Here is a 24,049-nt window from a genome sequence, read left to right as displayed (position 1 = left end):
TCTTTGAAGGGAACATCATCAATCTCAGATTTTCAGTCTTAGAGACATCCTTGACTATTCATTCTCTCTCACTCCCCATAGCCAATCAATCAATTGCAATGTATTGTTAATTTTACATATGATGTCTCAAATCCATTGTCTTGACTTCATTCACATGGCCACCACCATTATAGTTCAGGTCTGGATCACTTTTTACTTAGGCTATTGTAATAACTTCCAAAGTGATCTCCCCACTTCCAGTCTCCTCTCTCCAATCCATCCTCCATACCCAGCTCTAAATTCTTATTCCTGAAACACCAGGCTGTCATTTCCCTGCTCAAGAAAATTCAGTGGTACCCTATGGCTAGGATAAAATGCAAACTCCTTTGTTTGGCAGTTAATAAATACCCTTCAAAACATGGCAACAAATATCTTTCCAGACTAGTTCAAATTGTCCCTCCTCCCCCAGCATTCTACATTCCAAACAAACTCACCTGCATACCATTTTCTTCTAGAATATTTATGCCATCTCCTACCTCTGTGCTTTCAAATACACTGTACCCAGGAGTGGAATTCTTTTTCTATTCACCTCTATTCCTAAGACTTCCTAATTCCTTTCAAGGCTCATCTCCTCTAAAAGGTTTTGCTTGATACCTACTCTATTCCCCCATTCTACTTCCTCTACCCCTTTAGGATCCCTATCAGTGGTTAATGCTTTCTTGCTTCACTAAACTACTTTGTATTTACTTATCTTGGCAATATTGTCCAAAATAAAGTACACAGAGGCCTATTTAATTTTCTTCTTGTACTACCTGTGCCTTGCATAGGGCTTTGTATATTGCAAGTACTTAATAAATGCTTGTAGAAGTGAACTGAATTGCATTCACAGAGAGATCTGAAGCACAAGACACCTCCAAATGTGAAGAGGTATTGGGTAGGGGAAAGCATGATGTGCCAAATGAAAAGAGGTAATTGGATTGGACCAGCAAGAGGTGATGGGATCTTAGGTTGGGACCATAAAAGGAAGGGGCAGGGAAAGCAAGCCTCCAAAAAAAGTAGAATTAAGCTTCCCAGAAGTAGTTTATGTTTCAAAAAAGTATCAATTTCTTAATATGCCTGGTGCTTATGCTATGGCATCTTAATTCTTCCTTTGCCTTGGATTCTCTGATTGGTACTTGTGTTATCCCTTTGTATATTATATGTCCCAGAAGTGAATCTGTTAACTGGTCTTAGCCTGGCCTAGCATGTTTGCTGTCCTCTCATTTTTAACCTCTCTCTCCATACTTCTGGATAATTATATCCTATTCACATCTTCTATTCCTATTTACTGGTTCGTTTTAGATCTGACCTAGGAGAAGCTGGACAAAAATTCTATATCTGATATAAATGGACTATATATAATTTGTGAAATAGGATTATGCTAAAAATAAGGCTTTAACAACTTTTTTCTATGGTAAGTTTACTGTAATACTAATTTCTAAACTGCCTTATACAGAATTCTATCTTTCATATCTATAAATGATTCAGTTTATATTACAATTTCTTGTTTAAAAAAAGACATACAACCAAATCATTTTGGCTTTTAATATCTAATATATGTCCCTGGATTTTTCTATGTATATCCTTTTTTTCTGTCATCTTGGTTACACACCTTTTAGATGGTTGCGTCATTTGTTAATGAAGTACTTAAAAAAAAAACCCACACACAATTGACTAAACATCTTATTGGCAATTTTGGCTATTATCACCTAATAAATGTCACACTATAACCTAATGAACCACACACTAAAACCAAATGATTTAAGTTTTTAACCACTGATCTGGACTTATATGACTAAATTCTACCTAAATTTATGTTATGTGTTAAACAAGGCTCATGTGTTAAACTCATTTTAAAAAATAGAAATCCTATCCTATTTCTTTTAATTAATTTGGTTAATCCTATAACTTTCCTCCAAGGAATAATGTTAAAATGATGACATTACTGTTTTAGGGGCCTAGTCCTACATCCATAAAACCCTCACATGTACTTACACCCCAGGGATTGGTAAAAAACTAATCTACTGGCTATTGTTAGTTCTTCAGTCTCAAGGTGACACTGATGATTTTTACTATACATTGTTGCATCAGTTGCTTAGAATTGGGAATGATGAGTACCTTATAGAGTATGGGAAAAGTTTTTAGCATGAGAAAAAATGCCCCAAAAATGAAATTTGAAATATCTGCAATTTATCACGGTTGTACTCTACAGTAAACCACAACCAAAATGTGTTCAAGCAAAACTCATAATCTTATCTTGGGATTAATCCCACTTTAGTGATAGAAATGGTTGAGTTCTTGGAGGTATAACAGCCCAAGTCCCCTTACTACAAAATGACATTAAGTTAAATAAAATAGTTATTTATATATAGGCACCATAATAATTTATTTTTGTGACTCCTATGCCAAGAGAAATATTCTCTAAATTATATACTCCAAGGACCAGTGAGAATATTTTTTATTTTTTCATACAAATGTAACCATACATTTTTTTGTGGGTCATGAAATTCTAATGTTGGGGCCATTCAAAAATCCAGAAGTACAAATTCTTCAAGGAAGCAGTAAAAGAAAATGGGCAAATCACACTTCTACCCACTAAGCAGTTTTTAATATTCCTGGCTAAGGTTAAGAAACAAAAAGCCAAGCAGCCATTTCTAGTACCTTTCAAAGTCTCTAAAGACATTTTACAAGATGTGCTAACTATGTCTTCTTTTTTCTTTTCTATTTGCTGAGAGATTCTATGATTTATATAAATATCAGCTTTACCCACCAAACAATCAGTCAACATTTCTTAAAACTCTTAAAACATGCCAGGCACAGTGCTAAGCCCTGGGAGTACAAAAAAAGAAACAAAAAGACAGTCCCAGCTCTAAAGGAGTTTATAATCCAATGGGGGAGGGGGTAAAGGAGAGAAACATGTAAACAAACATTTACGAAGCAAACCATATAGAGGATAAGAAAGAAATAATTAAAAGGAGGAAGGCACTAGAATTAAAAGAGGTTGGGAAAGGTGTATTGTAGAAGGTAGGATTTTAATTGAGATTTAAAGGAAGCCAGGGAATACACCAGAGAGTAAAAATGGAATATGAAGTCTTACTGGCTTTGCCATTAAGAAGCTAAATGACTTTAAACAAATCACTAAACTTCTCTGGGTCTTAATTTTCTTATTTACAAAACAAGAATGACAGAGGGAAAGAAGATATTAGTTGAAAGGAGCATGAAAAATTGTCATTGACTCAAATAATTTGCTTTCATAGATGATAGTACAATCAGAAGGATTAAGAAATGGCTGGATGGCTTGCACCCAAAGAAAAATCACTATTTGTTCACTGTCAATATGGAAGGAAGTCTTCAGTGGAGGGCCGAGGGATCTGGGCTTGCCCCTGAAATGATGATTTACATTTTTTAAAATTTTATTTAATTAAGAAAATTTTTCCATGGTTACACGATTCATGTTCTTTCTCTCCCCTCAATCCATCCCCCTCCCATAGCTAACACACAATTCCACTGGGTTTTACATGTGACATTGATCAACATCTATTTCCATATTATTAACATTTGCATTAGGGTGATTTAGGTTTAGAGTCTACATCCCCAATCATATCCCCATTGACCCATGTGGTCAAGCAGTTGTGTTTCTTCTGTGTTTCTATTCCCACAGTTCTTTCTTTGGATGTGGATAGTGTTCTTTCTCATAAGTTCCTCAGAAATGTCTTGGATCATTGCTGCTATTGGAGAAGTCAACTACATTCGATTGTGCCACAGCGTATCTGTCTCTGTGTATAAGGTTCTCCTGGTTCTGATCCTTTCACTCTGCATCAATTCCTGGAGGTCGTTCCAGTTCACATGGAATTCCTCCAGTTCATTATTCCTTTTAGCACACAGTAGTCCATCACCAACAGATACCACAATTTGTTTAGCCATTCCCCAATTGAAGGGCATCTCCTCATTTTCCAATTTTTTGCCACCACAAAGTTCGCAGCTATAAATATTTTTGTACAAGTCTTTTTTCCTTATTATCTCTTTGGGGTATAAACCCAACAGTGGTATGGCTGAATCCAAGGGCAGGCAATCTTTTAAGGCCCTTTGGACATTGTTCCAAATTACCATCCAGAATGTTTAGATCAATCCACAACTCCACCAGCAATGCATTCATGTCCCTATTTTGCCACATCCCCTCCAACATTTATTATCTTCCTTTGCTGTCATATGTTAGTCAATCTCCTAGGTGTGAGGCAGTACCTCAGAGTTGTTTTGATTTGCATTTCTTGAATTATAAGAGATTTAGAACATTTTTTCATGTGCTTATTGATAGTTTTGATTTCTTTATCTGAAAATTGCCTCTTCATGTCCCTTGCCCATTTATCAATTGGGGAATGGCTTGATTTTTTTGTACAAGTTATTTAGCTCCATATATATACATATGAATAACTAAATCATTATCAGAGGTTTTTGTTATGAAGATTTTTTTCCCAAATTTGTTGCTTCTCTTCTAATTTTGGTTGCATTGGTTTTATTTGTACAAAACTTTTTAATTTAATGTAATCAAAATTATTTATTTTACATTTTGTAATTTTTTCTAACTCGTGCTTATTCTTGAAATCTTTCCTTTCCCAAAGATCTGACAGGTATACTATTGTGTTCACCTAGTTTACTTATAATTTCTTTCTTTATATTCAAGTCATTCACCCATGCCTAATCTATCTTGGTGTAGAGTTTAAGATGTTGCTTTAAACCTAATCTCTCCCATACTGTTTTCCAATTTTCCCAGCAGTTGATTTACATTTTTATCAATGACTTAGGTAAAGATATAGATGGTATGTTCATCAGTTTGTAGATGACACAAAATGGGCAGAGACGGCCAACGTGATGCCTGGCAAAGTTAGGATCTAAAAGGATCTTGATAGACTCTAATAAGATAAAATTCAATTGGGATAAAAGTAAAGCCTTGCACTTGAATATAAAACCAACTTTATACTTCAGTATAAGATGGGGGAGGAATAGTCAAGAGTTTAGTATGTTCAGTTCTGAGCACCACAGTTTTAAAAGGGCATTGTTAAGCTTAAGTGTGTTCAAGGCAACCAGAATAGTGAAGGGTCCTGAGTACATTACATGTGAGAACTTGCTGAAGGAACTGGGCATATTTATCCTTAAGAAGTTAAGATAGGGGTCGGAAGATGAGCATATTAATAAGCAGTATTCAAGTATCTGAAGGACTATGGCTTGAAATAGAAATCCTTTTTCTGTTTTCCCCCAGAAAGCAGAACCAGGAGCAATGGATAGAAACTGCAAAGGGGCATATTTAGACTTGATATTAGGAAAAGCTTCCTAATAATTAGAGTTGTCCAAAGGAATGGATGGAATTGGCTGCCTGAAGAAGGGAGAAAATTGCAATCCTCCTCCCTCCTACTTTGGAGGTCTTCAAAAAGAGGATGAATGATCAATTGTCAGGCATATTATGGTAGGGATTTCTTTCTGGTGTAGGTAGAATTAGATGGCCACTAAGATCCTTTCCAAATCTCAAATTATATATCTCTGAGATACTAAAGAAAAATTCACTTTGAAATATGAAATAGTTAAATTTGTGACATATTAGAGATCTAATGTCTAGGACTGAATAGATTTCTGGAAATCATCTCTTAGAGATGATAACAGAAGGGATGAGAGTAAGAGATTAGAGAGGTCACAAGTATTCTAACAAGAATGTGAACAAGGACATTCTACTTGAAAAAGAGTGTCTTGGAAAGAGAGACACACAAAAAATTTCATACATTAACTTTGTTGAATTGTTCAGGCAGACTCCTGGTCACATTTCCTACACCTGTACTAGCTACTTCATAGGGCCATGTTGATGAAAGTTCTTTGTAAACCTTTAAGCCTCTAAAAAAGTGAAAAGTTTTTTTACATTTTGATAGATTTCAGATAGTCATAAGAGAAAACAAAACTTACTTAAAACATGAATAGTTCCCTCATACTTTATTTAGTAATGGTTCAGCAAATGTTCTTAGTATTATTAAAACATGTATTCATTTCCTGTAAAGATTATTAAAAATCATATTATATTTTAAATACTGTTCATAGTCTCATTTATATTTTTAAAAAACATTTAAAATCTAGTCTTCTATTATTTTCATGGCTACAAAATTGAGATGATCATAGAATATGCTGGACTGGAAAGGACTTCAGAGTTCATTTAATTCAATTTTGTAGATGAGGAAACAGATACAGATATGAAGGCAAATTCTTGAAAAGATGAAGTGAGTCATTTTAATGGAACCTGTATTTATTCAGTATTGCATGGGAGGATTTCCCCAGAGAGAATCAAAGGAACCTTCAGGGACACTAAAGATGCTCTGTGCACCTAAAGAAGCTGAAAAGTTGAAAGATGGCTTAAGAAGAATCTTTTTTTTTTTAATTCGCTAGAGAGTTTTTTCTTCACACATATTCACAAATTATCTTAATGGCAATAAGAATGACAAAGTATGCTGGGGGAAAAAAAAGCTAATGGCTAAGGACAAGAAGGCAATTGAATATATATTTTAAAAATCTTTATTTCTTAAATGCTTAGAACTATTCCTAACTTTCTTTCATATTTTTATCTTTGAAGAACATTTCTTTTCTTCACACATAATTTATTAAAAGCTTTTCTAGAAGGAAATTATTTGTTATGAAAGAATAGTCTTAATTGGGAAATGTGTTAAGGAAGGTTAATTATCAATTTCCCTAATTAAGGTGAATATTTGAACAGAGCTTAGAAGTGTACGTCTCTCAGGTGAGACTCATACAATTTATTTTTATATAATATCCTTCAAACTGAGATTAACATAATATGTTAATAGGAAGAGGGCATGATTATATCCAGGTTTGTTTTTTTAAAGCCCTTACCTTCTGGCTTGGAACTGTGTATTGGTTCCAAGGCAGAAGAGTGGTAAGGGATAGGCAATGGGGGTTCAGTGACTTGCCCAGGGTCACACAGCGGGGAAGTGTCTGAGGCCAGATTTGAACTTAGGACCTCCCATCTCTAGGCCTGGCTCTCAATCTATTAGCTACCCAACTGCTCCTTATATTCAGGTTTTGTATTTAACACTGTTAGAATAAATGGTTGGGGAAATTGTTGAAATTTCTCATATAGAGTCAACAAACATTTATTAGGTGACTAAGATGTGCCAGGTATGAAGGACAGAGACAAAAACGCAAGACATAAATATTTATATTCTGCTTTGGGGTACAGAAAACTCACAAATAAAAGATGGTGGTGTAGAGGCAGCAAACACTCAGACCTCTGAAAACTCTTCCTTACAGATTGCAAACTAAATGCTCCTAGGGGACTGAAAATCAAACCTAATGGTAAGACAGAGTCAAGGAACCCTCCTGCTGCACTCAACATAAAAGGTACTCCTCCAAAAGCTGGAATTTGAAAATACTCCAGTTTAAGGGGAAGGAAGAAGGAAGGTCCTGGGACTTTGGGAGGGCAAAGGCGCTGGTCTGGAGGGAGTAACTTGCAGGCAAAGCTGTGCTGGGCTCAGAGCGTCCAACACAGGCAGTGGGGAAGCAGATAGAGGAGAAAAGCAGAGTGCAGAGTGGGAGGCATAGTTGCAGCAGTGGAGAAACTCCATATTGACCCCACCCCCCAGGTTTTGGCTTCAGGGCACATCCAGCAACCCAGTCAGACTTAATCCCATCAAAGCCTCCAGAGGACAGGGAAGCTCAAGCTCCAAACCCCTCTCCCACAGACTGCTGGACTTAATCCCATGAAAGATTCCAGAGGGCAGGGAAGCTCAAGCTCCAACAACCCTCGCCCACAGACTGCAGTGAGAGATTTACAGACAAAACTCCAAGGGTGAAGGTGTTAAGAAAAGCCCAAAACCACAAAAAAAAAAATGAGAGGAGCAAGAGCTCAAGCAACAGCAGGGAGTAAAGAAGGGGTAAATATGAGCAAACAACAGAAAAAGAAAAAAGAAATTACAATTGACAGTTTCTATACAAACAATGAACAAAGAGCAAATGGAACAAAGAAGGATGAGAGAATTCCAAGCAAAAAACCAGAAAACCCAGAGAATTGGATTTTACTTTTTTTTACATGTAAAATTTACATGTAAATTTTGGAATTTGTAAATACATGGAATTTACATGTAAATTTACATTTACATATACATGTAAAAATACAATTTAAAGCACAATTAAGAGAGGCTGAAGACAACTTTAAAAGCAAGATAAGTCATCTGGAAACACAAAACAGTGTCTTGAAAGCCAAAATTAGTCAGCTTGAAAATGAGGCAAAGGAGAAGAAAGAGGAGGCAAGGGAGATAAAAGATGACCTCCAAAGAAAATCAGACCAGAAGAGGTAAAATGGAGATTTGAACCCCAGACTTCAATCCCCAGAAGTCCTTGGTACTTCCCAGAATTCCCTATAATCTCACCTGAGTACCCACCTGAGTGAGATCACAATTTGTATTTAAACTGGCTATAACGCCTACATCGGCCTCTCTCTTCCTCTACTCAGCAACTGCAACATGTGGTAAGTAAAATGTGAATGGGCTAATCAGTCCTAAGTACGTGGTTATTATTTTGTATCCTTGATTTCTAATAATCTTTAATAAACCTCATAAAATATAATACCTTTATTACTAGAGACTAATTTTAATTTTTACAAAGGAGAAGGATGACTGAAAAGCCAGGGATGAAATCCAGTCTTTAAGAATCAGAACACAACAATTAGAAGCAAGTGACTTCACAAGGCAGCAGGGCACTATTAAAAACAAATCAAAAGAATGAAAAAATTGAGGAAAATATGAAGCATCTCATTCATAAAACAGAAGATTTAGAAAATCATCCCAGGGGAGACAACTTAAGAATCATTGGTCTACCAGAAGACCCATGACAAAAGAAAAAAGCCTGGACATAATACTACAGGAAATTATCCAAGAAAACTGTCCTCATAGTGTAGAACAAGAGGGAAAAGTGGAGATTGAAAGAATCCACAGTTAACTTCCTGAACTTAATTGCCAACTGACAACACCCAGGAATGTTATAGGCAAATTCAAGAACTATCAGACCAAGGAAAAAATATTACAAGTTGCTAAGAAAAACTCATTCAGATACCATGGAACCACAGTGAGGATAACACAAGATTTGGTTGCATCTACAATGAAGGACTGAAAGGCATGGAATATGATATTCCGGAAAGCAAGGGAACTAGGTCTACAACCAAGAATCAACTACACAGCAAAAAAGACTATATTCTTACAGGGGAAAGTATGGCCATTTAACAAAATGGAAGAATTCCAAGCATTTGTGAAGAAAAGACCAGACCTGAACAGAAAATGTGATGGCCAAGCACAGAACTCAAGAGAATCATCAAAAGGTAATTAAAAAGAGGGAAAAAAGAAAAACAAAACAAACAAAAAAAAACTTTTTTCTTAAGAGACCCAATAAGTTAAAATGATATGTATCCCTATGTAAAAAATAGACTCGAATACAGGACTACAATCCCCACAAGCCTTTGCTCCACTTCCCCAGAATGCCTTGTAATCTCACCTGGGCTGAGATCAAGAAGGTATTTAAGCTGATTCAAAGGCTTTTGAGGGGCTTGGCTTTTTTTTGGACTTCCGTTTTGGAGCAGGCGGTCTCTTGCGTGATGTGAGGTTATTTTGTCTAGGCCTCTGGCCTAGGCACATGTTTCTTACTTGTATATTCTTTAATCTTTAACTTTTAATAAACCTCTAAAAAATATAATACTCCTTGCAGAGAGAAACTAATTTCTACCTGCCTCAGTCTCTCCATCTCCCCTAAATGTTAATCTTTACACCTATAAGAAAAAAGAGATCTTTGGTAACTCTTAAAAACTGTTGCTATCACATGGGCAGCTGGAAGAATTACACTTAACCGGAACAGTGACAAACTATATGGGATGAAATGCCAAGACATAAATAAGAATATAGAAATATGTATGCATAAATATATGTGTGTGTATGTGTGTGTGTGTGTGTGTGTGTGTGTGTGTGTAGAGCTAAAAAAAGAGGTTAATACTAAAAGAAATGGGAAAAGAAGCAAAAGGGGGTAAATTTATATGTCACAAAAAAACTAATGGCAGGAGAGGGGAGAACATCAATACACTACAAGGGTAAAGAGGTTGGAGATAGGAAATACTCAACTCTTACATGCATTGAAATTGACTCAAAGATGGAAGAACAATCCAATCCATTGGGGCAGAGAATTGATTTGCACCCTATAAGGAAGTAGAAGCGTTAAAAATTGACTAGTAGGGAGGGAAGCACTACAAGGGAGGGAGAGGGTGGGGGGGTAGTTTTAAAAGACTGTAAAGAAAATAAGGGGGGAATAAGAAGGGAGACAGGTATAAAGGGAAGTAAAATAAGGGCGGGAACTAGGGGGACAGATTAAAAACAAAACATTGGTATAGAAGGAAATAGTGAAAGAAGGAAAGGCAGGACTAGGAGTAGAAATCAAAATGCTGGGAAATACACAGCTAGTAATCATAACTCTGAATGTGAATGGAATGAACTCACCCATAAAACATAAGTGAATAGCAGAGTGGATTAGAATCCAAAACCTTACCATATGCTGTCTACAAGAAACCCACATGAGGAAGGTAGACACACATAGGGTAAAAGTAAGAGGATGGAGCCAAATCTATTGGGTAGCAACTGATAAAAGGAAGGCAGGAGTCACAATCATGATATCTGACAAAGCCAAAGTAAAAATAGATCTAGTTAAAAGAGATAGGGAAGATAATTACATCCTGATAAAAGGCAGTATAGACAATGAGGAAATATCAGTACTCAACATGTATGCACCAAATGGCATAGCAACCAAATTTCTAAAGGAGAAACTAGTGGAGCTCAAGGATGAAATAGATAGAAAAACTATACTAGTGGGAAACCTGAATCTTCCTCTATCAGAACTAGATAAATCAAACCAAAAAATAAATAATAAAGAGGTAAGAGAATGAATGAAATCTTAGAAAAATTAAAATTAGTAGATATGTGGAGAAAAATAAATAAGGACAAAAAGTAATACACCTTCTTTTCAGCAGCATGTGGTACATTCACAAAGATTGACCATGTATTTAGGGCATAAAAACATTGCAAACAAGTGCAAAAGAGCAGAAATAATAAATGCAACTTTCTCAGATCATAATGCAATGAAAATAATAATTAGTATGAATACATGCAGAAACAAATCAAAATTTAATTGGAAATTAAACAAAGAGATTCTCCAAAATCAGTTAGTTAAAGAATATATCATAGAAACAATTAATAACTTCATTGAAGAAAATGACAATGATGAGACATCCTTTCAAAATCTATGGGATGCAGCCAAAGCAGTACTCAGGGGGAAATTTATATCCTTGAGTTCATATTAGAGAGGGCAAAGGGAAATGAATTGGTCATGCAAATTAAAAAACTAGAAAGTGAACAAATTAAAAATCCTCAATGACGGCTAAATTAGAGAACCTAAAAATCAAAGGAGAAATTAATAAAATTGAAAGTCAAAGAACTATTAATTTAATAAATAAGACTAGAAGCTGGTACTTGGAAAATACAAATAAAATAGACAAATTACTGGTCAATCTAATAAAAAAAAAGGAAAGAAGAAAACCAAATTGATAGTATACAAGATGAAAAGGGAGACCTCACCTCTAATGAAGAGGAAATTAAGGCAATCTTTAAAAATTATTATGCAAAATTATGTGGCAATAAATATGACAATTTGGTGATATGAATGAATATTTACAAAAATATAAATTGCCTAGATTAACAGAGGAAGAAATAGACTACCTAAACAACCCCATATCAGAAAAATAAATTGAACAAGACACCAAAGAACTCCCTAAGAAAAAATCCCCAGGTCCAAATGATTTCACAAAAGAATTCTATCAAACATTCAAAGAACAAATAATCCAATATAATACAAACTATTTGACAGAATAAGCAAAGAAGGAGTTTTACCAAATTCCTTTCATGACACAAATATGATGCTGATCCCAAAGCCAGGCAGGTCAAAAACAGAGAAAGAAAACTATAGACCAATCTCCTTAATGAACATAGATGTAAAAGTCTCAAATAGGATACTAGCAAAAAGACTCCAGCAAATGATCACATGGGTTCTTCACTATGACCAGGTAGGATTCATACCAGGAATGCAAGAATGGTTCAATATTAGGAAAATCATCCACATAATTGACCATATTAATAAGCAAACTGACAAAAATTACATGATTATCTCAATAGATGCAGAAAAAGCCTTTGACAAAATACAACACTCATTCCTATTGAAAACACTAGAAAGCATAAGAATAGAAGAGCGTTTCCTAAAAATAATAAATAGTATATATCTAAAACCATCAGCAAACATCATCTGCAATAGGGACAAACTAGAAGACTTCCCAATAAGATCAGAAGTGAAACAAGGATGCCCATTATCACCTCTATTATTTAACACTGTACTAGAAACACTAGCTGTAGCAATTAGAGAAGAAAAATAAATTGAAGGTATTAAAATAAGCAATGAGAAGACCAAGCTATCACTCTCTGCAGATGATATGATGGTCTACTTACATTACCTCAGAGAATCAACCAAAAAGATAGTCAAAATAATCAACAACGTTAGCAAAGTTGCAGGATACAAAATAAGGCCATATAAATCATCAGCATTTCTATATATCTCCAACACATCTCAGCAGCAAAAATTAGAAAGCAAAGTTCCATTTAAAACCACCCTAGACGATATAAAATACTTAGGAATCTATCTGCCAAGACAAACACAGGAACTATATGAACACAACTACAAAACACTGTCCAAACAATTAAAACTAGATCTAAACAATTGGAAAAACATTGACTGCCCATGGGTAGGACGAGCTAACAATAAAAATGACCATCCTACCCAAATTAATTTACTTATTTAGTGTCATACCCATTGAACTACCAAAAAACTTTTTTACTGAATTAGAAAAAAACACAACAGAGTTCATTTGGAAGAGCAAACAATCAAGGATATCCAGGGAAATCATGAAGAAAAATGCAAAGGAAGGAGGCTTTGCAGTCCCAGATCTCAAACTATACTATAGTGGTCATCAAAACAATTTGGTACTGGCTAAAAGACAGAAAGAAGGATCAATGGAATAGACTTGGGTTAAGTGACCTCAGCAAGACAGTCTATGACAAGCCCAAAGATCCCAGCTTTTGGGTTCCCAAACCCACTATTTGATAAAAACTGCTGGGAAAATTGGAAGACAATATGGGAGAGATTAGGTTTGGATCAACATCTCATATCCTACACCAACATAAACTCAGAATGCCTGAATGACTTGAATATAAAGAAGGAAACTATAAGTAAATTAGGTGAACACAGAATAGTATACATGTCAGATCCTTGGCGAAGGAAAGACTTTAAAACCAAGCAAGAGCTAGAAAAAACATCTCAAAATGTAAAATCAATAATTTTGATTATATCAAATTAAAAATTTTTGTACAAACAAAACTAATGCAACCAAAATTAGAAGGGAAACAACAAATTGAGAAATAATCTTCATAACAAAAACCTCTGACAAAGGTCTAATTACTCAAATTTATAAAGAACTAAACCAATTGTATAAAAAATCAAGCCATTCTCCAATTGATAAATGGGCAAAAGACATGAATAGGCAATTTTCAGTTAAAGAAATCAAAACTATTAATAAGCACATGAAAAAGTGTTCTAAATCTCTTATAATCAGAGAAATGCAAATCAAAATTACTCTGAGATATTACCTCACACCTAGCAAATTAGCTAACATGACAGCAATGAAAAGCAATGAATGCTGGAGGGGATGTGGCAAAGTTGGGACATTAATGCATTGCTGGTGGAGTTGAGAATTGATCCAACCATTCTGAAGGGCAATTTGGAACTATGCCCAAAGGGCGATAAAAGACTGTCTGCCCTTTGATCCAGCCATAGCACTGCTGGGTTTGTACCCCAAAGAGATAATAAGGAAAAATACATGTACAAAAATATTTATAGCCATGCTCTTTGTGGTGGCAAAAAATTGGAAAATGAGGGGATGCCCTTCAATTGGGGAATGGCTGAACATATTATGGTATATGTTGGTGATGGAATACTATTTTGCTCAAAAGAATAAAGTGGAGGAATTCCATGGGGACTGGAAAAACCTCCAGGAATTGATGCAGAGTGAGAGAAGCAGAACCAGGAAAACATTGTACACAGAGACTGATACACTGTGGTACAATCGAATGTAATGGACTTCTCCATTAGTGGCAATGCAGTGATCCTGAACAAGTTGGAGGAAGCTATGAGAAAAAACATTAACCACATTCAGAGGAAAAACTGTGGGAGTAGAAACACAGAAGAAAAACAACTGCTTGAATACATGGGTCGAGGGGATATGGCTGGGGATGGAGACTCTAAATGAACATCCAATGCAAACACCAAAAACATGGAAATAGGTTCTGATCAAGGACACATTTAATATCCAATGAAATTGCCTATCAGCTGTGGGAAGGTTGGGGGGAGGGGAGGGAGGGAAATAATGTGATTCTTGTTTGTTTGTTTGAATTAATTTATTTAGCCAATTTATAACATTATTTCTTGGTTATAAGAATCATATTTTCTATTTCCCTATAAAATCTAATCCTTAACCCAATGGTATTGCAAAATCCCCAAGAATAGCAGAAAAAGCTAACTGAAGGAAGAAAGCTGGATTTAAGGTAAACTTGGGGTGAGAATATAAAAAACTGAGGCAGATTTTTGAATTTGAAAATTGTTATTTAGCCACTTTTACAGCCATGTCTGACTCTTCACTACATTTGATGTTTTTTGACATTTTACAGATGAGGAAACTGAGGCAAACAGGGTTATGGATCACACAGGAAATTAATGTCTGAGGCCATATTTGAACTCAAAAAGATTAGTCTTCCTGCCTTCTGGTCTGACACCTTATCCACTGCAGCACTAGGCTGCCCTGAGTTTGAAAAAGATTCCATCTAAATGTTTGACTAGAATGGATATTAGTATAGAACACAAATTTCCCCTTTGCTACCAAAGCATACTACTGTTTTCAGAGTGGGATTGCTGGATTACAGAGCAATCTAAGCCATGGAACATTCCTACTTTTAAGAAGACCTACAAAAGAAGAAAATTGGAAGAAATGATTTGTAGTATTTTAGGAGTGAGAAAAAGGGATTCCGGCTTTGTTCCTAGGGAGCCTTCCATACCTGAACAGTATTGGCACCAGATTTGGAAACAAGAGCTAAGTGTTCTTAGTCCTGGTTTTTACTCTATGAAACAATGATACCATATAAAACCATTTATTTCCAAGTGTCTTTCCCAGTTTTATTAACATCCTACTGGTTGTGCACAATCCTCCAGTTCTTTCCCCTGAAAAACACGATAAACCAAAGTGGCTTTGATGGCAGTGACTCTGACAGGAGCAGCTTAAGGAATTTTAGCATGAAAGAAATGAATGGAAGGTGGGTGATTTGGTTTGTAGGAAAAGTAATTTTAAAAATATGTGACAAGCTTCTTGTGAGAAAGAACTCTTAACTTCTATTCTTTGTATCTCATATAATAAATACCTGACATCATACCTTCTACGTAACAAATATTCAATAAATAATTGTTCATCAAATTAAAGAAAGGAATCTTAGGAGTTGTGTTCTAGAAGACTAAGTTTGTGGTAGGAAAGCAAATGCAGATTCTCCCCAAAAGAACTGGCAGCTCAGACTCAGTTCATCTGAAGTCATGAAAGGGTTTATTCATGGATGATATAGATAGTGTGGTCAGGGTGCTGGAAAGCCAGGTGGGTGAAATGACCACCAGCAGCAAGGATTCATTCAGGTTGCTGGATTTATTGAAGATCTGGGGGAATTGCCTCTTCCAGTTCTCAGAAAATCTTCACCTTTCCTTAGAATGTTCCTCCCTTGGCATTTTGGGGGTTGGGGTTGTGTGAGGGGAGGCATTCCAAGCTAAAAACCCAGGAAAGGGGCATTAAAGAGGTTGGCACTCTTTCAGGTAGTGTTATGTTTTAAGGGTCTACATGTCGTAAGGTAAATTTTAGGGCACAAAAACAGAGAGGGGGCATGCACAGGGTTTGGGGAATTTCCCTTAATTGCAAAGATCCCCAGTGAGCATGTATTATGTTTCCTCCCATTTTATCACCTTAACATCATCTGTCAATCTTTGAGATATCTTGGGTACCTTCCTCTATAAGCTTCTGTTAGGTAAGCTCTTAGCTGGGAAAAGGGGACAGGGAAAGCACAAGGTGATATATATTATGGGTGGAAAGCTCAGAGTATATGCTTTTCTATATTATAATTTGCAATATTAGCTAACTGGTAAAAGCATAGGATCTCAAAGCACTGTGTCTCATCTCTATCACTGCTCACCCCTATCCCATCACTGCTCATCCCCATCAGTTGAGCCTGCTAGTCTAACTCTACCCAAATCATGATCCAAAGCAAAGTATTTCAAACAAATCCAGACTCTGCCTAAAGGCCTCCTGGGATAGGAATTTGTTTTCCCCCCTGAGGTGGTCAATTCCATTTTTTGGATAGCTCTAATTGTAGAATTTTTTTTCCCTCCTATTGAGTCAAAATATATTTCCCTATAACCTCTGCCTTTTGTTACTATTCCTGTCCTCTAGGCCTAAGCAAAACAAATCTAATCCCTTTTCCACAGGATAATTCCTTATTGAAGGCTATTGTGCCCTACCTAAATTTTCTCTAGGCTAAACATCTCTAGTTCCTTCAAATAATCCTTCTATTTCATGATTTCCAAAGTTTTATAAACACGGTCATTTTCTTCTGGTTCAGCTTTATCAATATTCTTTTTAAAATGTGACACTCAGAAATGGATGTAAAATTCTAGATACCTCTTGTCCATAGAAAAATACATAGTGGCATAGGACCTTGGATACCCCAAACCCTAGAAGTTTTTCAGGTTAAACAGGCAATTCCTTTCCTTCCCTGCATTCTTGTTAATGCCGAGGGGAAAATGACCCTGGGCATCAAAGATTCATGATAAGGAAAGCCCCCTGAGAGAAAAATTCTCCTTGGATTCTCCCCTAGATTCCAAGATGGACACTGATACCATCAGGATGTATCTAGGAAATTCCCTACTCCTGCCTAACCTCATTCGATTACCTCATCCTTTATTACATAAACCCTGGTATTGTAAGACTATATAAAAAGCCCAGAGGGGGCAGTTAGGTGACTTAGTGGATTGAGAGTAAGACCTAGAGATGGAAGGTCCTGGGTTCAAATATGACCTCAGACAATTCCTAGCTGTGTGACCCTGTATAAGTCATTTAACCCCACTTCCTAGCCCTTACCACTCTTCTGCCTTGGAACCAATACATATTATTAATTCCTAGATATAAGGTAGGGATTAAAAAAAAAAAAAACAACCCAGAACACAGCTCCTCTGGGGAGCAGTATCCCATCTATGCTATCCTCTCAGCCACTTCAACATGATTTCCAAATTAATAAATTTCTCTTTTTATTTCTAAGCTAAGTTATGGAGTTTTGGATTCTTGCAAAGGGTACATCCTAAACCCCAAGGGTTCACCTCAAGCCCCACACAACAACAAGACTATCAATTCCCTTACTTTGATCACTATACAGTGGCACCTTGATATACAAACACCTTAAGTCATAAGCAATTTGAGATATGAACAGTCATGATTGGGATTTTTTGCTTTAAGCCATGAGTGGATATGTGAATCATGAGCTCCACTAGACAGTCTGAACATTTGGTTTCACAAGTTACATGAGATTGTCCCATTTAGTTCAGTCTTTATCTGGCCCTGTAAGCTTCGGTATTGAATTGCTTTTGCTTTCTTCTTTATTTTTGTCTTTATTATCAGTTTTTTTGGGTGAATTTCTTAACTTTTAACAATGGGTCCTATCAACATGGAATCTAGAAACCCCAAACTTGTAGCCTAGTAAGATCTGATGAACCCTAAGGTTTAGGACTAGATTGTAAATTGGAGACCCCAAAGCTTGTCCTTATTCCCTGTTCCTGTGAGAATCCACCCTGAAGGGAATCTCGGGCTAGCAGTTTCAGACCGAATAATGGACCGTAAGGTAAAGACAATCCACTTGAGGTGGAAGCTAAGCCCAAACCTAGTGACTGCTGTCTCCAGAAGCCTCTGCCAGCATACCACACGGTCCTTCTGAGGATCAAACTCTGGACCTTCAGTTTATAAGACTGACGTGCTGCCTACTGTGCTAAAGAGTCACTCAGCTTCGGCTTAGATTCCACCTCAAGTGGATTGTCCTCCCAGAACAAGAAAAAAAATTACATATTATATTATAATCTTATTCAGTAGTATTTTGTATGACTAAGTCCTATTTTTCCAAAGTATAAATTGTATGACCTTGGTGGTGCCCTATAACACCTGAGAAGTCATCAGTACTGGTAATAATTGTATGTAGATGATATTCCTAAAATACACACTCACTCCAAAAAACACCACCACCACCAAAAGCAATACCTATGATTTAGTCCAAAAAATTTTATATGATAGAAACAGAATAAGGGTTGGAATCAAAGACCCTGGGTTTGAGCCCTAAGAATCTGCTTCTTACAACTTGAGGGACCCTGAGCAAATTACTTTCCCTCTTTGTCTCATTTTCTTCATCTATAGAAAGGGATTCATTAGATGATCACTATAAATCTATGAGATTTTGAATAGGACAGATCTGGGGGGGAAAAGCATAACCTATTTTCCTAGTGATATGATACTTTTAAACTATTCAAAGTATAAGCTATTCCATTAAATTCTTTATATTTACATTTTTGCATTAGCAGTTATCATATTTTGGCATGAAATCCAATGAAACTGACTATGTGCCAATATTTACCATTCTGAATGATACATAAGAGCCAGTTTCCACAGACTTTTAAATAACTCTCCTTTTCTTAAAGAGTTCAGTAACTGGCTGACAGTCTCTTCCCTCTACCCCAAAAGACTGCTTTCAAACTTAAGAACTTTGATACTTTCCATAAATAAATAGTGTTTGTAAGAAGAGAGATTAGAAAGGGGTGGGGGTGGGTGGGAATAAATGTTTATACAACTAATTTCAATGGGACATTCATTGCTACACAACAATCCTTTTGTTTTTCCCTGACTCATATACTTAGAAGCAGCTATTCCAAACCTTTTACTTTCTCCTTAAACCTCCTAAACAATCTACAGACACACCATTCTAGCAGACCCTTATTCATTACTTTAATGAGAAAATCATTATTGTAAGCACCATCTTTTCTACAGATCCAGAGACCTTACTCTCCTTCCATGGCTTCTATGAATCCTGCTTTTTCTTTCTCCTCCTACCTCTCTGACTTTTCCTTCTCAGTCTCCCTTAATGAATCATCTATTTCTCATCTTCAAATATACATGTCTCCCAAATCTCTGTTCTTAGCCTTTTTTTTTCCTCTATAGGTATCCCCATGGTGAACTCATCAATTCCCAATTATCATCTCTAGAATTTAACTCTCAAATTGATAGATTCAGTTCAAGCTCTCACTGCTATTTGCTACCTGTGTGACTGTGGCAATTTACTTTTGGGAGTGGAAACTGATTAATTTTACCTCAAATGGAGAGAAGGAAGCAGATAGAGTGCTGAAGAGCTTATTGTATAAATTGAAGTACATAGATGTTTCTCTGTTACTCCTTATAAAATCTGAAGGAATTCTTCCTGATAGAGAGGGAGAGCTTGCTACCATTCAAACTAAAGACTGGCTACATCTCTAGCACCCCTTAAAAAGTAAGTGTGTCAGCCAGTTTTGAGAAGGGTGATCCTTCCCCCTACTTTCCCACCAATGGTCAGAGCTAAAAGAGAAACCCCTAGCAGCAGAGAAAAGAACCAACTATGGATTCCAGAGAGAATTAGTCTTGGCAGGTAGAAGTTGATCTTGACAGAAAAGGGCAGGCTCAAGAAGCCAAATGACTCATCAACCCAGCTGAGATGATATTCATGAAGGAAGGCGCATAAGAACACCTCAATAAGAGGAAAAAATTCCCAAAGTGCCATATGAGATGACATGGCCATTGTGGTGAGTGCATTTCTACTGGTGTACTAGTATTTGTATTTTTTTTAAGCATTTAGTCATATTAAAAAAAAAAAAAAAATATATATATACATATATATGTAGCTGTTGAATAATGCTTATTTTCTCCTCCTTTCCTTCCCTATTCTAAATGTGTTCTCACTCTTAACACTTTATTTATGGGAGAGCTAGCGAACTCCAGCTTTATGGGACGAATATTGTTACTATTATTTTTATTATTCCTTCTTAACAAATGCATTTGATTTAATTGATTATTAAAGGTGGACACTAGGGGGACTCGTGAGCTATAGTTTTAGGAATGAAGATCCAGAGTAGCTGAACCTGGGGTAGTAGGAGACCTCGAAAGGACCCTAATTTGTGAGTATAGTTTGGAGTTCAGAAGGGATGCTAAACTTAATTTATCTAGGTCTGTTTCATCTAAAAATGAGAGCATCTCTCCTCTAAAGTTCATTCCAGTTCTAAAATTCATTAACATCTTTTCTGTCCCTTTAAAGTTCATTCCAATTCCAAAAATCCTTTGACATCTTTTCTGTCTTGTGGGTTTGTCCCTAATGAACTTCCCTGACCAGCAGGGTCCCACAAGGGAAGGGGTTCACCTTTGTAATGGGACCCCAGGAGAGATAGGAATCGAGAACCAGGGTGGAAATGAAAGACACCAACAAGTCAGTGGTTGGATAGGGCAGGCAACCCTGATGATTTTCCTTAAGGTGGAAAATGAGGATTAATGGAATACCAGGTGGTTGAGGAGATTAAGGTAGAGAATGCAGGCCGAGATGGTTACAGCCTCGGGGAAGGAGAGGACTTGGAGGAAAGAGAGAGAGAAGAACGGAGATCCTAGATGGGGAAAGAAGTTTCCTAAAAAGAGAAAATCCCAGGGGTTGCCTTTGCTTTTATTGATGAGGAGGCAAAGAGATGCCTCTAATCACTTAACAATTACATCACATATCTTAGACAATCAAGATTGGGTGGTATAGTGGAGGGAACACCTTTTGGGCGTGTAGGTCATAACCGCACTTTCCCCGGGGAGTGCTCCGAGCATGCTAATGGGTTTGTCTTAGGCAATAGGCCACGTGATCAGGTCAAGGTTACCTTCACAAATCTTATCGGTAAAACCTCATGCTTGGAGCCACAGTCGCCATACAATCATTTATGATTCATAGATGTGAATATGCTTGGGATGCTACATGTCTCATCTCAACAACTGCGTTATGGAATCTACCTTTGGATGTATGGTCACCATCTCAAACTCCATTTCCAAAATGAAACTCATTCCTATTACTGAACCTAAACTACCCATTTCTATTTTGTTGCCACCATTCTTACAATTACCCATGTTTACAATTTTGTAATCATCTCTGAATTTTCTTCTTTCTCTTTCATATTTAATTAATTGCCAATAATGTAGCTCTCTCTGAGGTGAGAGAAGCCACAAGGTAGGAAGATAGAGACAGGATAGAAGTTTTGATACCACGAGGGAAGTGACGGAGTCCTAATAGAGATATGAGGTGTTCAGGATGAGTCTTTATTAATTATCAATGAGCCACAGCTAAGCTCTGATCAAAGGACCAATTCTGTAGGCTTTTCCAGTCCTGAGATCCATACCACGCAGGTCAGAGAGGTGAATAGAGAAAGATTAAAGATGGAGCTTGGCCAGAGGCCAAGCTCCTGCAAGGACAGCCATCAGGTAGCCTGAAAGAGAAGGAGCGCAGAGAGCAGAGAGCAGAGAGAGAATGAAGGCGGAGCCTGCTGGGCTAGATATAGTTTTTGATATGCAAATATACACAGTACATAGGGATGACCCTCATTGGTTAATGACAAGGCATAGGTGTGGTTTCTCTTAACCAGGTGAGAACAAAGAAACCTGTTTTCCCGCCTAACCTGGGAGAAGCTGGGGTCAAGGGTCAGAGGCCTTCCCAGCCATGAGCACTACTGAGCATGCCCAAGACTGACTGTTCCCCTTGCCCCTGGGCTGCTACAAATAATATTTCTATTTTCCATCTTAGTACTTTAACACAAGCTGTCTCCATGACCAATGTGCCTTAGTTCACTTCTCAAAATCTTTATTCAATGTTCAGTTTATGTGCCACTAGCTAAATAAAGCTGAGCCTATCCTCCTCTTATTAGTGTTTTCTCCTTCTTCAAATTACCTTATATTTAATTTTCTTTGAACAACTTCTGTACTTCCCTCCAAAAAACCTAAGAACTATTTGGTTTTTAGCAAATAGTTCCAATGACATGCATTGATAGCAGGTGCTTAATAAATGACACTGCTGATCTTAACTTTGCTTTGCTTAAAAGTGAAAAACTTATCAAACCCTTAGAAATGAAGCCAGCTCTCTCAAAGGATTTAATTCTGCTCCCAATAAGTCTTTATTTCAGAGTTAACTACATGGAACAAAATCCTCTATTCTCTCCCCAATCCATCTTTAAAATTAAATAATCTCAGTTTTTAGAGTTTAAGAGGATGTTACACGTTGAAGGCACTGTCGCTGGAGAAAAAAAAAATAAACACATGAATTTTACCCAGAAAGCGAGTTATTAAGAGGGCGTTTGGATACTTGGATTTTAGATCAGCCTCATTATCTTTTCCCAATCTCAGGAGGTATAACTCATTAGGAAATGGGCAGTCTGAGTTCTCTCCCCTGCGCAGATTGCCCGCAGTTCCTTTAAGGAATTTGTTTATGCCGAATTTGGCGTAGGAATTCTTCAGACCCAAGAAGGGAAAGCCCTAAACCTGAGAGGGGGTGGAGGTGGAGAACCTTCGTTGATCCATCCTGTCTGATCCCCCTGACCCTCTCGCTGAGAAGCCCCCTTTTTTTCCTCAATCTCTCCACCACTGAGTTGGTTTTCTGGGTAGAATGCTTGGTGCTAAGGCCAGAGCGGGCCCCTGGAGGGTGGGGGGAGGAATCCGGGGTCCCTCCCGAGTTCTAAAACACAAGCAGTCAGGCGCTCACAGAGACTAGAGCTCCGTTGCTAAGGGACCCCGGGCAACGCCGTACGAAAAAGACTCCGTGCGAAGACAATTCCCGCCCCCCAGCTGCCTATTGAGCATATCAGACAAAAAAGGCCGGTGAGAAATGAGCACCTCCCCAACCCCCAGTCTCAGCGCTCTGAAAGTTCCGTGCATATCACAGCCTCGGCTCCTCCCCCCATCCGGGGCCGGGGTGGGCGTACCTTCTGGGAAAACGTCCAGGGTCCGGTTCCGAGCTCGGAAGAAAACGTCCGTATCCTCCCCGGCCATGTTGCTTACACCAGAGGGGAGTTTGGATGGCTGGATAAATACACGGAACACTCAGCGCCCTTCGCTCTGGGCGGGACAGGAGGAAACGGGGTAGGATGGGCGGGGTGGCCTGGGTGGAGGAGTCCTCAGTTCCTCGTGCCTCTAGTCTAGCCTGCAGGGGTCAAAGTTGCCGCGCATCGATCTCTCCAGGCTCGATCGTGGCGCCTGGGCCAGAGAAGGCAGCTGGCAGGCTTCATTATCCGGAAGTCTGCGCGCTCTTGGAGTTGACGTCTTTGTCACCACCTTTGCTCCCCTTCATCAGCTGCTCATTTCGGCCACCTTAGAAGAGAGTAGAGGAAGAAACTGGGGAGCTGTGTGGGAAGCCGCAATACTGGGAGGCCAGCAATGAAAAAGTCCCTTGTGGGATAGTATCATAGCTGGGGCCTTGAAGGTCAAGAACTGAGTGCCATCTGGCCCTACCGTCTTCTCTTTGTGAGAAAGACCCTTGTAACCTACATGCCTCCAATCCTCGCCAAAAAACATCTAGTTTGAGATTCAGACCCAGGCCCTGAGATGTCAGAAACAGTTGTATCCTCATTTCTGTAAGCTACACTACCTTTCCTGACTGGAAGGGGCCTCAATCAAACAATTCAACCAGATTCTAGCAGTTAATGCCACAGGGAGGAGCCTGTTATTGCCATACCAATAAAATCAGACTCA

At 37.6% G+C, this 24,049-nt stretch overlaps 1 protein-coding gene across 1 annotated transcript in view; it reads right to left on the bottom strand.

Annotated features, from left to right (window-relative positions):
- CPPED1 (calcineurin like phosphoesterase domain containing 1) overlaps positions 1–23,717 on the bottom strand; it is a 146,235-nt gene extending 122,518 nt beyond the window's left edge. Inside the window, exon 1 of the mRNA XM_007498620.3 lies at positions 23,284–23,717. Coding sequence (XP_007498682.1) covers positions 23,284–23,350 — 67 coding nt within the window. The 5' untranslated portion in view covers positions 23,351–23,717. The remainder of the gene's footprint in view (positions 1–23,283) is intronic.
- Positions 23,718–24,049: the final 332 nt, after the last annotated feature.

This window comes from Monodelphis domestica, chromosome 7 (assembly GCF_027887165.1).
Source record: "Monodelphis domestica isolate mMonDom1 chromosome 7, mMonDom1.pri, whole genome shotgun sequence".
In the NCBI taxonomy this organism is placed as follows: Eukaryota; Metazoa; Chordata; class Mammalia; order Didelphimorphia; family Didelphidae; genus Monodelphis; species Monodelphis domestica.
This window is presented reverse-complemented; position numbering and strand designations above follow the sequence as displayed.